Source organism: Salmo salar, chromosome 15 (assembly GCF_965601325.2).
Source record: "Salmo salar chromosome 15, fSalSal1, whole genome shotgun sequence".
NCBI lineage: Eukaryota > Metazoa > Chordata > Actinopteri > Salmoniformes > Salmonidae > Salmo > Salmo salar.
The window spans coordinates 110,870,001-110,886,789 of record NC_138305.1 but is presented as its reverse complement, the minus strand read 5'-3'; the positions used below and the strand labels follow the sequence as shown (position 1 = coordinate 110,886,789).

The following is a 16,789-nucleotide window of genomic DNA, read 5'->3' as shown; positions in this document are numbered from 1 at the left end:
CACTATTTGTCTTTTTGGTATCAAACTCCTCCTGTCTTTTTGTTATTGTTGCCATTTCCTTGGAATGGATAACACAGAGAAGGGAGATCTCCTGGAACTCTTTTCCATGAGGAATGACTCACCAGATTACAAAAAAAAAAAAACAACCAACAGTGGATCCTTGTTGACCTGTTTGTTTGTGAGATAAACTGTCATATAATAATATAACTTCTTGAGCATGTGCTCAAGGATCTCTCATTTAAAGATAAGACAGAGAAATCCTCATTTATCTGCTGATCAGTGACAGAACAGACAAAACCATCATGCTCATTTTTTCCTTTCTTCTTTTTGAATAGATATAGATTCCAAGATGACCCTATTCAAGAAGTGTTCAAAGGGGACCAGGGATGACCAAGTGAAAGAGTTGGACCCCTTTACTTTTCTTCCACGGAACATGTTCTTCCTGTCTGTCCTTTTCGATAAGGGCCCCTGTTCTTCTTCTTCTTCTTCTTCTTCTTGGAAATAACAGACTATTATAGGAAGACTATTTGACTTGGTGACGTTGTGTTATATGATTTCAGAAGATGGGACTCTGACCCCTTCAAGATCACCTGACCTGATTGGACCAACCAGATGTTCGAGGCGCCAGCCGACGTCTCTGGCAGGGCAAAACCAGGAACTATAACGTTGTGATCCTCTAGAGGGACCTTTTTAAAGTCACCCCTCTCCCCCCCACTTTCTTCTGGTGGGGGGGAGGGCATAGCAGTTAGCCTATCACAGCTCAGGACTTGTCCCTTCAATAGCCAGTTAGCCTATCACAGCTCAGGACTGGTCCCTTTGTTAGCTTGTTAGCCTATCACAGCTCAGGACCGGTCCCTTTGTTAGCTTGTTAGCCTATCACAGCTCAGGACTTGTCCCTTCAATAGCCAGTTAGCCTATCACAGCTCAGGACTTGTCCCTTCAATAGCCTGTTAGCCTATCACAGCTCAGGACTGGTCCCTTCGTTAGCCTGTTAGCCTATCACAGCTCAGGACTGGTCCCTTTGTTAGCCTGTTAGCCTATCACCTGTGAGATTACTGAGACCAGGACCAGACCGGCAGCATGGATGCTAGTCAGGGTCACGGCCAGGGCAGCCCAGAGAGCACTAACCGGGCCGTGGAGTACCTCCTGGAGCTCAACAACATCATAGAGAACCAGCAGAAGCTCTTGGACACCCAGAGGCACCGTATTGATGAGCTAGAGGTCCAGTTAGACCGACTGGCCCAGGAGAATAAAGACCTACGGCTAGACCACCAGCGACCTTTACCCCCTCAACCCCCACCGCCACCCTGCCCCCCGCCGCAACCCGCCAACAAAACTAGCCACACAGCCATACCCTCCGTACAAGTCCGCCCGGTTCAGTCCCAGTCCTATAGTAGTACCAGAACCAACACTACAGCCATACCCTCCGTACCAGTCCGCCCGGTTCAGACCCAGTCTTATTACAGTACCAGTACCAACACTACAGCCGTACCGGCCCCCGTACCCACGGTACCTGTATGGGATAAACACACCCCTCAAACCCCCAAGACCCCACACCGTACACCCCAAACCCCCAAACAAACCCCCGTCACCACCCAGACCCCCCGTACCCCACAGACCCCTAAACGGACACCCCACATGCGTCTGACGCGGACCATCTCGACCGGGACAGGGACCAGCTTCGTGGAGATGGAGAAGGAGAGATTGAACAGGATGGAGAAAGAGAGGACAGAGAGACTTAATAGTTCCACCTTGGGAAACCCCACCAGCCACCCACACAGCCACAGACAGTAAGTCATTACGTTTACCTTTCAGTGTGTGTGTGTGTGTGTGTGTGTGTGTGGTGTGTGTGTGTGTGTGTGTGTGTGTGTGTGTCGTCCGCCCGCGTGTCCGTCCGTGTGTGTGTGTGTGTGTGTGTGTGTGTGTGTGTGTGTGTGTGTGTGTGTGTGTGGTGGGGGGGGGGGGGGCTGTTACCTTTTAGACCACAGACAGTAAGTCATTACGTTTACCTTTCAGTGTGTGTGTGTGTGTGTGTGTTACCTTTAAGAGCACAGACTCCACTGCTAAACAGTTAGCATGGTGTTTCAAGCTACCTGACAAAACGGGCTGGACGGTACACCGTATTTTACTGTAAACAGGTATTGATACACGGACCGGTTTTGTGTTTTTTACTTTACCTTCTATAACTGTATTTCAATGTTTGGTTTGTTAAATGTGACATCTAACCCTTTGTAAAATCAAGGAGATTTGAGTCGCGAACAGCTTCTTGCTGTTCACTCTTCAGTCTGCAGTGATCAGATAGATGCAACAAGAGGTTGGTAACAACAATGCTGCGGTAAGACTTGGAGCCAGAGTTTAATAAATAAAATTAAAATCACGGTATTTTACAAATGTTCCATCCTGAGAATAAATCACTTTTCTCCCGGGTAACTCGGTATTTCCTGCCAAAACTGGAAGTGTCATTCAAAAGCATTATGAAATATATAAATAGGCCACTTTCGGGATTGGATTAGAGCTTTGATAGAACATTCAAACCTGAAGCTACCTGAGCCTGATGAGACATATATTTAATACATTTAATGAGTCCAAGCCCCCCCCCCCCAAAAAAAACTAAATGATTGTGCTGTTATCCAATACATACTGTAGCTAGCTATATGCTCTCTGGGGTAAACACATTAAACTAGCTCCAGTAGGCTAATCTTTTGGAGTGTGAACTGTATTATACTGTATTGTATTATACTGTATTGTATTATACTGTATTACTGTACTATATTGTATTATACTGTATTATATGGACTGGAATTAGGCACATGGTTCAAATCATGGTAAAGCAGGTGGAGATCATGGGATTTTGGTGCAGCACATGCGGCCTACAAAGTCAAAAAGTATAGGCTAGCGAATTTGATTTACATTTTTTATATATAATAGGTCCTATTTGTATAATTAGTAGGCTGACACGTATATACCTTTCATAATATCTCCCCTAATGTTATTAGCCTACCTCCTCTTTCTCTATTGTTGCTTCATTCCTTCCTCACTTTCCACAGTTACATGAAATACGTTTCGTTGTCCTTATCTTTCGTTGTCCTTAACTAATGACATCCAGGCTGCTGGATGCAGAAGGCTTTCACTTCTCTTCACGAAGATGTAATAGTTATGGGTCTGAATAACTAAGTACTATACCGCCATCGCCAAGTTCACTTTTCTTTCAAACTACTCATCATTTCTATTGACTGCTGTATTTAACATTCAGCAAACAAGAGCTTGCTTACTTCTTCTAATAGTCTATTGGTATAAGAAATGCAAGAAAAAAAGAAGAAAAAAACAATCTCCAGCAAGCTATTCTAGTCTCGATTTTCCTGCATGGGACTCCAAGAGCTAAGGAACGTTTTTTAAGGAGAGGCCAGCGGAGCACAGGTGCTTTGGGTATTGCGCAAGAGATAGAGGATATAAGTTAGAAGCTTGTTATGCATAACACATTGTTAATTAACTAAATATGAGGCTAATACTGCATTGAATATATTACCTGAAAGAGGTAAGCTAGGACTATCTATATACAGTTGAAGTCAGAAGTTTAGATACACTTTAGCCAAATACAGTCTTTCACAATTCCTGACTTTTAATCCTAGTAAAAATGCCCTGTCTTAGGTAAGTTAGGATCACCACTTTATTTTAAGAATGTGAAATGTCAGAATAATAGTAGAGAGAATTATTTATTTCAGCTTTTATTTATTTCATCACATTCCCAGTGGGTCAGAAGTTTACATACACTCAATTCATATTTGGTAGCATTGCCTTTAGATTGTTTAACTTGGGTCAAACGTTTCGGGTAGCCTTCCACAAGCTTCTCACAATAAATTGTGTGAATTTTGGCCCATTCCTCCTGACAGAGCTGGTGTAACTGAGTCAGGTTTGTAGGCCTCCTTGCTCGCACACGCTTTTTCAGATCTGCCCACAAATTTTCTATGGGATTGAGGTCAGGGCTTTGTGATGGCCACTCTAATACCTTGACTTTGTTGTCCTTAAGCCATTTTGCCACAACTTTGGAAGTATGCTTGGGGTCATTGTCCATTTGGAAGACCCATTTGCGACCAAGCTTTAACTTCCTGAATGATGTCTTGAGATGTTACTTCAATATATCCACATAATTTTCCTACCTCATGATTCCATCTATTTTGTGAAGTGCACCAGTCCCTCCTGCAGCAAGGCACCCCCACAACATGATGCTGCCACCCCCATGCTTCACGGTTGGGATGGTGTTCTTCGGCTTGCAAGCCTCCCCCTTTTTCCTTCAAACATAACGATGGTCATTATGGCCAAACAGTTCTATTTCTACCAAAAGTACGATCTTTGACCCCATGTGCAGTTGTAAACCATAGTCGGGATTTTTTATGCCGGTTTTGGAGAAGTGGCTCTTCCTTCCTTCCTTCCTTCCTTCCTTCCTTCCTTCCTTCCTTCCTTCCTTCCTTCCTTCCTTCCTTCCTTCCTTCCTTCCTTCCTTCCTTCCTTCCTTCCTTCTCCTTCCTTCCTTCCTTCCTTCCTTCCTCCTTCCTTCCTTCCTTCCTTCCTTCCTTCCTTTCAGGTTATGTCGATATAGGACTCGTTTTACTGTGGATATAGATACTTTTGTACCTGTTTCCTCCAGCATCTTCACTAGGTCCATTTCTGTTGTTCTGGGACTGATTTGCACTTTTCGCACCAAAGTAGGTTCGTCTCTAGGAGACAGAACGCGTCTCCTTCCTGAGCGGTATGACGGATGCGTGGTCCCATGGTGTTATACTTGCGTTCTATTGTTTGTACAGATGAACGTGGTACCTTCAGGCATTTGGACATTACTCCCAAGAATGAACCAGACTTGTGGAGGTCTAAAAAAAAATTCTGAGGTCTTGGATGATTTCTTTTGATTTTCCCATGATGCCAAGCAAAGAGGCACTGAGTTTGATGGTAGGCCTTGAAATACACAGGCACACCTCCAATTGACTCAAATGATGTCAATTAGCCTATCAGAAGCTTCTAAAGCCATGACATATGTTGTCTGGAATTTTACAAGCTGTTTAAAAGCACAGTCAACTTAGTGTATGTACAGTGCCTTGCGAAAGTATTTGGCCCCCTTGAACTTTTCGACCTTTTGCCACATTTCAGGCTTCAAACATAAAGATATAAAACTGTAATTTTTTGTGAAGAATCAACAACAAGTGGGACACAATCATGAAGTGGAACGAAATTTATTGGATATTTCAAACTTTTTTAACAAATAAAAAACGGAAAAATTGGCCGTGCAAAATTATTCAGCCCCTTTACTTTCAGTGCAGCAAACTCTCTCCAGAAGTTCAGTGAGGATCTCTGAATGATCCAATGTTGACCTAAATGACTAATGATGATAAATAGAATCCACCTGTGTGTAATCAAGTCTCCGTATAAATGCACCTGCTCTGTGATAGTCTCAGAGGTCCGTTTAAAGCGCAGAGAGCATCATGAAGAACAAGGAACACACCAGGCAGGTCCGAGATACTGTTGTGGAGAAGTTTAAAGCCGGATTTGGATACAAAAAGATTTCCCAAGCTTTAAACATCCCAAGGAGCACTGTGCAAGCGATAATATTGAAATGGAAGGAGTATCAGACCACTGCAAATCTACGAAGACCCGGCCGTCCCTGTAAACTTTCAGCTCATACAAGGAGAAAACTGATCAGAGATGCAGCCAAGAGGCCAATGATCACTCTGGATGAACTGCAGAGATCTACAGCTGAGGTGGGAGACTCTGTCCATTGGACAACAATCAGTCGTATACTGCACAAATCTGGCCTTTATGGAAGAGAGGCAAGAAGAAAGCCATTTCTTAAAGATATCCATAAAAATTGTCGTTTAAAGTTTGCCACTAGCCACCTGGGAGACACACCAAACATGTGGAAGAAGGTGCTCTGGTCAGATGAAACCAAAATTGAACTTTTTGGCAACAATGCAAAACGTTATGTTTGGCGTAAAAGCAACACAGCTCATCACCCTGAACACACCATCCCCACTGTCAAACATGGTGGTGGCAGCATCATGGTTTGTGCCTGTTTTTCTTCAGCAGGGGCAGGGAAGATGGTTAAAATTGATGGGAAGATGGATGGAGCCAAATACAGGACCATTCTGGAAGAAAACCTGATGGATGCTGCAAAAGACCTGAGACTGGGACGGAGATTTGTCTTCCAACAAGACAATGATCCAAAACATAAAGCAAAATCTACAATGGAATGGTTCACAAATAAACATATCCAGGTGTTAGAATGGCCAAGTCAAAGTCCAGACCCGAATCCAATCGAGAATCTGTGGAAAGAACTGAAAACTGCTGTTCACAAACGCTCTCCATCCAACCTCACTGAGCTCGAGCTGTTTTGCAAGGAGGAATGGGCAAAAATTTCAGTCTCTCGATGTGCAAAACTGATAGAGACATACCCCAAGCGACTTACAGCTGTAATCGCAGCAAAAGGTGGTGCTACAAAGTATTAACTTAAGGGGGCTGAATAATTTTGCACGCCCAATTTTTCAGTTTTTTATTTGTTAAAAATGTTTGAAATATCCAATAAATTTCGTTCCACTTCATGATTGTGTCCCACTTGTTGTTGATTCTTCACAAAAAATTACAGTTTTATATCTTTATGTTTGAAGCCTGAAATGTGGCAAAAGGTCGAAAAGTTCAAGGGGGCCGAATACTTTCTGAAGGCACTGTAAACTTCAGACCCAATGGAATTGCGATACAGTGAATTATAAGTGAAATAATCTGTCTGTAAACAATTGTTGAAAAAATTACTTGTGTCATGCACAAACTAGATGTCCTAACCGACTTGCCAAAACAATAGTTTGTTAACAAGAAATTTGTGGAGTGGTTGAAAAACGAGTTTTAATCACTCCAACCTAATATGTATGTAAACTTTCGACTTCAACTGTCTAGGGCTATATTTCAATCTAGAACAGGATGATCTATTTTTTGGATGCAATTTGAATGGAATTGATGGACAGAGAGAAGGACTGTGACAGAGTGCTCACGCGTGGACTGATTTAAAGCAACGATATTCGAGTGATAGACTGTTTTTAATCTCTGCAGCTGCAATAAAAACATATATATATTTACAATTAAAAAACAACAAGGTGACCCCCGAAAGCCAGATGGAGATGGTAAATTAGACGCCGTTCAGTCTTTATTGTAGCAGAGACTACGCTGCAACAAAATGTTTATTTTTTAATTGTTTTATTTCACCTTTATTTAACCAGGTAGGCTAGTGGAGAACAAGTTCTCATTTACAACTGCGACCTGGCCAAGAATAAAGCAAAGCAGTTCGACACATACAACGACACAGAGTTACACATGGAATAAACAAAACATACAGTCAATAATACAGTAGAAAAAGTCTATATACAGTGTGTGCAAATGAGGTAAGATAAGGGAGGTAATGTAGGCCAACCTGTCATAAGAAAACAAGTTCCCATGATGAGATGATACTGTAAATCCACATGCATTGTGAACTGAGATGTACTGCCAGTCTGAGATGGGCTGTCAGTCTGAGATGGACTGCCAGTCTGTGATGGACTGTCAGTCTGAGATGGACTGCCAGTCTGAGATGGACTGTCAGTCTGAGATGGACTGTCTGTCTGAGATGGGCTGTCAGTCTGAGATGGACTGCCAGTCTGTGATGGGCTGTCAGTCTGAGATGGGCTGTCAGTCTGAGATGGACTGTCTGTCTGAGATGGGCTGTCAGTCTGAGATGGGCTGTCAGTCTGAGATGGACTGCCAGTCTGAGATGGGCTGTCAGTCTGAGATGGGCTGTCAGTCTGAGATGGACTGCCAGTCTGAGATGGGCTGTCAGTCTGGGATGGACTGCCAGTCTGAGATGGACTGTCTGTCTGAGATGGACTGTCTGTCTGAGATGGGCTGTCTGTCTGAGATGGACTGTCAGTCTGAGATGGACTGTCAGTCTGTGATGGACTGCCAGTCTGAGATGGGCTGTCAGTCTGTGATGGACTGCCAGTCTGAGATGGACTGTCTGTCTGAGATGGACTGTCTGTCTGAGATGGGCTGTCTGTCTGAGATGGACTGTCAGTCTGAGATGGACTGTCAGTCTGTGATGGACTGTCAGTCTGAGATGGACAGTCAGTCTGAGATGGGCTGTCTGTCTGAGATGGGCTGTCTGTCCCCACCTTGAGCGTTGACGATTCATCATGCAGAGGCCGTAGAGAAGACAGATTTAGACATATATCATTTAACAGTTCCATTTCACGCCATGCTGTTCATATAAATTATTTATAATAATTTATTGGTTTCTCACAGTTATTTATGCAGAAAAAAGGGAGTGGTTTTGGTCAATAAATCTCGATAATCGGGTTCCCACCATTCAACCCTAGTCAGAGCAAACGTAGCTAGCTATACAGCCTTGTGTAATGAACACGATGGGAGACAGAGAGCGGGTTTCAAGAGCAGGGCGCAGCTGGTGTTTATTTGCAAAGGACCACAGGAAGAGGCAGGTAGCTGGGTCCAGGGGCAGGCAGAAGGTCATACACAGGGGGTCCAACAAGACAACAGTACAGGCAGGGAAAAGGCTAGTAACGTAGTCCGGGAGATCAGGAAATAGGTAGATAACAGGAAATCTGATTGGCTAAGGTACAGGCAGGGAATAGGCAACAGCGCTCCAAATTGAAGTGTCACAAAACAAACAATACTTCACAATGATGCGGTGCAAAGAACTGAACTAAATAGTGTGTGATAATGACATACAGGTGTGTGAACAGGTGATTAGAATTCAGGTGATTGGGATCTGGAGAGTGAGCTGCTTTCATGGGGATCTAGGTGTTTGAGAGCTGGAAGTAGACATTACAGCCTGGTACCAGTGCTGTTGTACGCCTAGATCACCATGTTGTTTGTGCAACGGTATTTTCTAAATCAGAAAGGAACAGGCCAATCATGTATATATCAGATAGCTGACTATATGAGGTAACGTAACATCAAAATAGGGTCCCCTAGAAACACTGACTAACACACTTTGGTTCCTACCCTGTCAATAATTCCTCCCTGGTTTATGAATTCGTTGTCATGTCAAACAACAATGTATTCAACTATGAATTTGAATAATCATTCTATTTTTATGATTCCAACAATTTCCAATTATCTAGGCCTAGATGTTTTGCCCATATCACTTATCATGTTACAGGTATGTGTTGCCACCCTAGGGTCATGAACTACTCATAAAACATACCTAGAACTTGTATTATTCCAAAACATAAAATACCGTAAAATCGTCAAAAAATATTGTGATATATCACGATGTTATATATTTTTTGAAGTACTGTGTACACAGGTATGTTTCCTGTCAGAAGACTGGTCATTACATTTTAGTCATTTATCAGACACTCTTATCCAGAGCAACTATGGTTAAGTGCCTTGCTCAAGGGCACATTGACATATGTTTTCTTTCTCTCTCACCTTGTTGGCTCGGGGATTCAAACCAGCGACTATTCGGTTACTGGTCCAACGCTCTAACAGCTAGGCTACCTGCCACCCCCATTATCGTTCCTTTGGGCTATAAACTCCAGTTCACTGCTGAAAAAGGTTCTCAAGCACTTGTTCTACTAACTAACCAATAAGACATGATTAAAAGTCTGGAACAGACACCGTCTGTCATGGTTGATTGTTGTAAGGGGTGATGGTTAGCCACTAGAGAGATGTAGGCTATGTGATGTCCTCTGCTGGTGCAGGTTGGGTACGTACTGCTGTTGGTTGGCTTATGTGTGTTACATGGAGATGAGGAAGACAAGGAGAGGTCATTTGCTGCAATTGAAATACACTCCCACTTCTCAGAGAGGAAGAACCCTCTGTACATGTCCTCTGTTTTCTCAGATAGAAGGGGTGCTCCTCTCCTCTCCTCGGCTCTCCTCTCCTCTCCTCGGCTCTCCTCTCCTCTCCTCGGCTCTCATCTCCTCGACTCTCCTCTCATCTCCTCGGCTCTCCTCTCATCTCCTCTCCTCTCATCTCCTCAGCTCTCCTCTCATCTCCTCTCCTCTCATCTCCTCTCATCTCCTCTCCTCTCCTCTCATCTCCTCTCATCTCCTCGGCTCTCCTCTCCTCGGCTCTCCTCTCCTCGGCTCTCCTCTCATCTCCTCGACTCTCCTCTCATTTCCTCGGCTCTCCTCTCATCCTCTCCTCTCATCTCCTCAGCTCTCCTCTCATCTCCTCGACTCTCCTCTCATTTCCTCGGCTCTCCTCTCATCCTCTCCTCTCATCTCCTCAGCTCTCCTCTCATCTCCTCGGCTCTCCTCTCATCTCCTCGGCTCTCCTCTCATCTCCTCTCCTCTCATCTCCTCAGCTCTCCTCTCATCACCTCGGCTCTCCTCTCCTCGGCTCTCCTCTCCTCTCCTCAGCTCTCCTCTCCTCGACTCTCCTCTCATCTCCTCGACTCTCCTCTCATCTCCTCGACTCTCCTCTCATCTCCTCGGCTCTCCTCTCATCTCCTCGGCTCTTTTCTCATCTCCTCGGCTCTCCTCTCCTCTCCTCTCATCTCCTCGACTCTCCTCTCATCACCTCGGCTCTCCTCGGTTCTCCTCTCCTCTCCTCGGCTCTCCTCTCCTCGGCTCTCATCTCCTCGACTCTCCTCTCCTCGGCTCTCCTCTCATCTCCTCGACTCTCCTCTCATCTCCTCGGCTCTCCTCTCATCTCCTCTCCTCTCATCTCCTCAGCTCTCCTCTCATCTTCTCGGCTCTCCTCTCATCTCCTCTCCTCTCATCTCCTCTCATCTCCTCGGCTCTCCTCTCCTCTCATCTCCTCTCATCTCCTCGGCTCTCCTCTCCTCGGCTCTCCTCTCCTCGGCTCTCCTCTCATCTCCTCGGCTCTCCTCTCATCTCCTCGACTCTCCTCTCATCTCCTCGGCTCTCCTCTCCTCTCCTCTCATCTCCTCGGCTCTCCTCTCATCTCCTCGGCTCTCCTCTCCTCGGCTCTCCTCTCATCTCCTCGACTCTCCTCTCCTCGGCTCTCCTCTCATCTCCTCGACTCTCCTCTCATCTCCTCGACTCTCCTCTCATCACCTCGGCTCTCCTCTCCTCGGTTCTCCTCTCCTCTCCTCGGCTCTCCTCTCCTCGGCTCTCATCTCCTGGACTCTCCTCTCCTCGGCTCTCCTCTCATCTCCTCGGCTCTCCTCTCATCTCCTCTCCTCTCATCTCCTCAGCTCTCCTCTCATCTTCTCGGCTCTCCTCTCATCTCCTCTCCTCTCATCTCCTCTCATCTCCTCGGCTCTCCTCTCATCTCCTCTCATCTCCTCGGCTCTCCTCTCCTCGGCTCTCCTCTCCTCGGCTCTCCTCTCATCTCCTCGGCTCTCCGGCTCTCCTCTCATCTCCTCGGCTCTCCTCTCATCTCCTCGGCTCTCCTCTCATCTCCTCGGCTCTCCTCTCATCTCCTCGGCTCTCCTCTCCTCTCCTCTCATCTCCTCGGCTCTCCTCTCATCTCCTCGGCTCTCCTCTCCTCGGCTCTCCTCTCATCTCCTCGACTCTCCTCTCATCTCCTCGACTCTCCTCTCATCACCTCGGCTCTCCTCTCCTCGGTTCTCCTCTCCTCTCCTCGGCTCTCCTCTCCTCGGCTCTCATCTCCTCGACTCTCCTCTCCTCGGCTCTCCTCTCATCTCCTCGACTCTCCTCTCATCTCCTCGGCTCTCCTCTCATCTCCTCTCCTCTCATCTCCTCAGCTCTCCTCTCATCTTCTCGGCTCTCCTCTCATCTCCTCTCCTCTCATCTCCTCTCATCTCCTCGGCTCTCCTCTCCTCTCATCTCCTCTCATCTCCTCGGCTCTCCTCTCCTCGGCTCTCCTCTCCTCGGCTCTCCTCTCATCTCCTCGACTCTCCTCTCATTTCCTCGGCTCGGCTCTCCTCTCATCCTCTCCTCTCATCTCCTCGACTCTCCTCTCATCTCCTCGGCTCTCCTCTCATCCTCTCCTCTCATCTCCTCGACTCTCCTCTCATCTCCTCGGCTCTCCTCTCATCCTCTCCTCTCATCTCCTCAGCTCTCCTCTCATCTCCTCGGCTCTCCTCTCATCTCCTCGGCTCTCCTCTCATCTCCACTCCTCTCATCACCTCGGCTCTCCTCTCCTCGGCTCTCCTCTCCTCTCCTCTCCTCAGCTCTCCTCTCATCGACTCTCCTCTCATCTCCTCGACTCTCCTCACATCTCCTCGACTCTCCTCTCATCTCCTCGGCTCTCCTCTCATCTCCTCGGCTCTCCTCTCATCTCCTCGGCTCTCCTCTCATCTCCTCGGCTCTCCTCTCCTCTCCTCGGCTCTCCTCTCCTCGGCTCTCCTCTCCTCTCATCTCCTCGGCTCTCCTCTCTTCTCCTCGGCTCTCCTCTCCTCGGCTCTCCTCTCATCTCCTCGACTCTCCTCTCATCTCCTCGACTCTCCTCTCATCACCTCGGCTCTCCTCTCCTCGGTTCTCCTCTCCTCGGCTCTCCTCTCCTCTCCTCTCCTCGGCTCTCATCTCCTCGACTCTCCTCTCCTCGGCTCTCCTCTCCTCGGCTCTCATCTCCTCGACTCTCCTCTCATCTCCTCGACTCTCCTCTCCTCTCCTCAGCTCTCCTCTCCTCTCCTCTCATCTCCTCGACTCTCCTCTCATCTCCTCTCCTCTCATCTCCTCAGCTCTCCTCTCATCACCTCGGCTCTCCTCTCCTCGGCTCTCCTCTCCTCTCCTCAGCTCTCCTCTCCTCGACTCTCCTCTCATCTCCTCGACTCTCCTCTCATCTCCTCGGCTCTCCTCTCATCTCCTCGACTCTCCTCTCATCTCCTCGGCTCTCCTCTCATCTCCTCGACTCTCCTCTCATCTCCTCGGCTCTCCTCTCATCTCCGAGGCTCTCTTCTCATCTCCTCGGCTCTCCTCTCCTCTCCTCTCATCTCCTCGACTCTCCTCTCATCACCTCGGCTCTCCTCTCCTCGGTTCTCCTCTCCTCTCCTCGGCTCTCCTCTCCTCGGCTCTCATCTCCTCGACTCTCCTCTCCTCGGCTCTCCTCTCATCTCCTCGACTCTCCTCTCATCTCCTCGGCTCTCCTCTCATCTCCTCTCCTCTCATCTCCTCAGCTCTCCTCTCATCTTCTCGGCTCTCCTCTCATCTCCTCTCCTCTCATCTCCTCTCATCTCCTCGGCTCTCCTCTCCTCTCATCTCCTCTCATCTCCTCGGCTCTCCTCTCCTCGGCTCTCCTCTCCTCGGCTCTCCTCTCATCTCCTCGGCTCTCCTCTCATCTCCTCGACTCTCCTCTCATCTCCTCGGCTCTCCTCTCCTCTCCTCTCATCTCCTCGGCTCTCCTCTCATCTCCTCGGCTCTCCTCTCCTCGGCTCTCCTCTCATCTCCTCGACTCTCCTCTCATCTCCTCGACTCTCCTCTCATCACCTCGGCTCTCCTCTCCTCGGTTCTCCTCTCCTCTCCTCGGCTCTCCTCTCCTCGGCTCTCATCTCCTCGACTCTCCTCTCCTCGGCTCTCCTCTCATCTCCTCGGCTCTCCTCTCATCTCCTCTCCTCTCATCTCCTCAGCTCTCCTCTCATCTTCTCGGCTCTCCTCTCATCTCCTCTCATCTCCACTCATCTCCTCTGCTCTCCTCTCCTCTCATCTCCTCGGCTCTCCTCTCCTCTCATCTCCTCTCATCTCCTCGGCTCTCCTCTCCTCGGCTCTCCTCTCCTCGGCTCTCCTCTCATCTCCTCGGCTCTCCGGCTCTCCTCTCATCTCCTCGGCTCTCCTCTCATCTCCTCGGCTCTCCTCTCATCTCCTCGGCTCTCCTCTCATCTCCTCGGCTCTCCTCTCCTCTCCTCTCATCTCCTCGGCTCTCCTCTCATCTCCTCGGCTCTCCTCTCCTCGGCTCTCCTCTCATCTCCTCGACTCTCCTCTCATCTCCTCGACTCTCCTCTCATCACCTCGGCTCTCCTCTCCTCGGTTCTCCTCTCCTCTCCTCGGCTCTCCTCTCCTCGGCTCTCATCTCCTCGACTCTCCTCTCCTCGGCTCTCCTCTCATCTCCTCGACTCTCCTCTCATCTCCTCGGCTCTCCTCTCATCTCCTCTCCTCTCATCTCCTCAGCTCTCCTCTCATCTTCTCGGCTCTCCTCTCATCTCCTCTCCTCTCATCTCCTCTCATCTCCTCGGCTCTCCTCTCCTCTCATCTCCTCTCATCTCCTCGGCTCTCCTCTCCTCGGCTCTCCTCTCCTCGGCTCTCCTCTCATCTCCTCGACTCTCCTCTCATTTCCTCGGCTCGGCTCTCCTCTCATCCTCTCCTCTCATCTCCTCGACTCTCCTCTCATCTCCTCGGCTCTCCTCTCATCCTCTCCTCTCATCTCCTCGACTCTCCTCTCATCTCCTCGGCTCTCCTCTCATCCTCTCCTCTCATCTCCTCAGCTCTCCTCTCATCTCCTCGGCTCTCCTCTCATCTCCTCGGCTCTCCTCTCATCTCCTCTCCTCTCATCACCTCGGCTCTCCTCTCCTCGGCTCTCCTCTCCTCTCCTCTCCTCAGCTCTCCTCTCATCGACTCTCCTCTCATCTCCTCGACTCTCCTCACATCTCCTCGACTCTCCTCTCATCTCCTCGGCTCTCCTCTCATCTCCTCGGCTCTCCTCTCATCTCCTCGGCTCTCCTCTCATCTCCTCGGCTCTCCTCTCCTCTCCTCGGCTCTCCTCTCCTCGGCTCTCCTCTCCTCTCATCTCCTCGGCTCTCCTCTCATCTCCTCGGCTCTCCTCTCCTCGGCTCTCCTCTCATCTCCTCGACTCTCCTCTCATCTCCTCGACTCTCCTCTCATCACCTCGGCTCTCCTCTCCTCGGTTCTCCTCTCCTCGGCTCTCCTCTCCTCGGCTCTCATCTCCTCGACTCTCCTCTCCTCGGCTCTCCTCTCCTCGGCTCTCATCTCCTCGACTCTCCTCTCATCTCCTCGACTCTCCTCTCCTCTCCTCAGCTCTCCTCTCCTCTCCTCTCATCTCCTCGACTCTCCTCTCATCTCCTCGACTCTCCTCTCATCACCTCGGCTCTCCTCTCCTCGGTTCTCCTCTCCTCTCCTCAGCTCTCCTCTCCTCGGCTCTCCTCTCATCTCCTCGACTCTCCTCTCATCTCCTCAGCTCTCCTCTCCTCGGCTCTCCTCTCATCTCCTCGACTCTCCTCTCATCTCCTCGACTCTCCTCTCATCTCCTCGACTCTCCTCTCATCTCCTCGACTCTCCTCTCATCTCCTCGACTCTCCTCTCATCACCTCGGTTCTCCTCTCCTCTCCTCAGCTCTCCTCTCCTCGGCTTTCCTCTCATCTCCTCGGCTCTCCTCTCATCTCCTCGGCTCTCCTCTCCTCTCCTCTCCTCGCCTCTCCTCTCCTCGGCTCTCCTCTCTTCAGCTCCTCTCATCTCCTTGGCTCTCCTCTCATCTCCTTGGCTCTCCTCTCATCTCCTTGGCTCTCCTCTCATCTCCTCTCATCTCCTTGGCTCTCCTCGGCTCTCCTCTCCTCTCATCTCCTTGCCGCGTCTCTTGTTGCCTCTCCTCTCCTCTCCTCTGCTGGTTTATTTCATCTCCCTAATAAAACATGGTAAAAATGTGGGAGTGTGACCCTCTCATCATGACTCCTACTGGGACCTGGCTGTCATCTGAGTGTTTGCATTTCTTACATATAGTTTAACATTCCACAAACTGGGACTGGGACCTCGTTATGGCTGCTGCTAGGCTCTGGTTTGGCTCTCATCTGGTTCCGTACAGCGGACACTGGCCTTGTTACTGTCACCTGATTGGATTATAATAACAGGACTGTAGTGATGTCACACACAGCATCTTTGCACCCCAGAGAATTGTCTGGCAAACTGTGGGTTAGGCTGATGTTGAATTGTCTGGCAAACTGTTCACTAGGCTGACGTTGAATTGTCTGGCAAACTGTTGGTTAGGCTGATGTTGAATTGTCTGGCAAACTGTTGGTTAGGCTGACGTTGAATTGTCTGGCAAACTGTTGGTTAGGCTGACGTTGAATTGTCTGGCAAACTGTTGACTAGGCTGATGTTGAATTGTCTGGCAAACTGTTGGTTAGGCTGATGTTGAATTGTCTGGCAAACTGTTGGTTAGGCTGACGTTGAATTGTCTGGCAAACTGTTGGTTAGGCTGACGTTGAATTGTCTGGCAAACTGTTGGTTAGGCTGATGTTGAATTGTCTGGCAAACTGTTGGTTAGGCTGACGTTGAATTGTCTGGCAAACTGTTGGTTAGGCTGACGTTGAATTGTCTGGCAAACTGTTGACTAGGCTGATGTTGAATTGTCTGGCAAACTGTTGGTTAGGCTGACGTTGAATTGTCTGGCAAACTGTTGGTTAGGCTGACGTTGAATTGTCTGGCAAACTGTTGACTAGGCTGATGTTGAATTGTCTGGCAAACTGTTCACTAGGCTGATGTTGAACTGTCTGGCAAACTGTTGACTAGGCTGATGTTGAATTGTCTGGCAAACTGTTCACTAGGCTGATGTTGAATTGTCTGGCAAACTGTTCACTAGGCTGACGTTGAACTGTCTGGTAAACTGTTGGTTAGGCTGGTGTTGAATTGTCTGGTAAACTGTTCGCTAGGCTGACGTTGTTGTCGTACTTAATATTTAAAGATGAAAGATTTTCTCGAACCCAATCATTGTTTTTTTGGTGAAACCAATATTTTTTTTTTCCAGAAGCAATCACAGGGGGATTCTGGTCTTACAACAACCGTGAGGATATTATGGGTATGTTCCTTCTAACAGCAGGTAATCTACTGTTCTTTGCGTGCCAGGCTAGCGTTGTGCGGCTGACTGTAGTCATGCCAGC

At 48.5% G+C, this 16,789-nt stretch overlaps 1 protein-coding gene across 1 annotated transcript in view; it reads left to right on the top strand.

Annotated features, from left to right (window-relative positions):
* Window positions 1-16,789, top strand: part of LOC145860931 (uncharacterized) — a 58,702-nt gene that overhangs the window by 2,778 nt on the left and 39,135 nt on the right. The window contains exon 3 of the mRNA XM_082962272.1: window positions 336-1,790. Within this exon, the coding sequence (XP_082818398.1) occupies window positions 1,081-1,790 (710 nt within the window). The 5' untranslated portion in view covers window positions 336-1,080. The remainder of the gene's footprint in view (window positions 1-335; window positions 1,791-16,789) is intronic.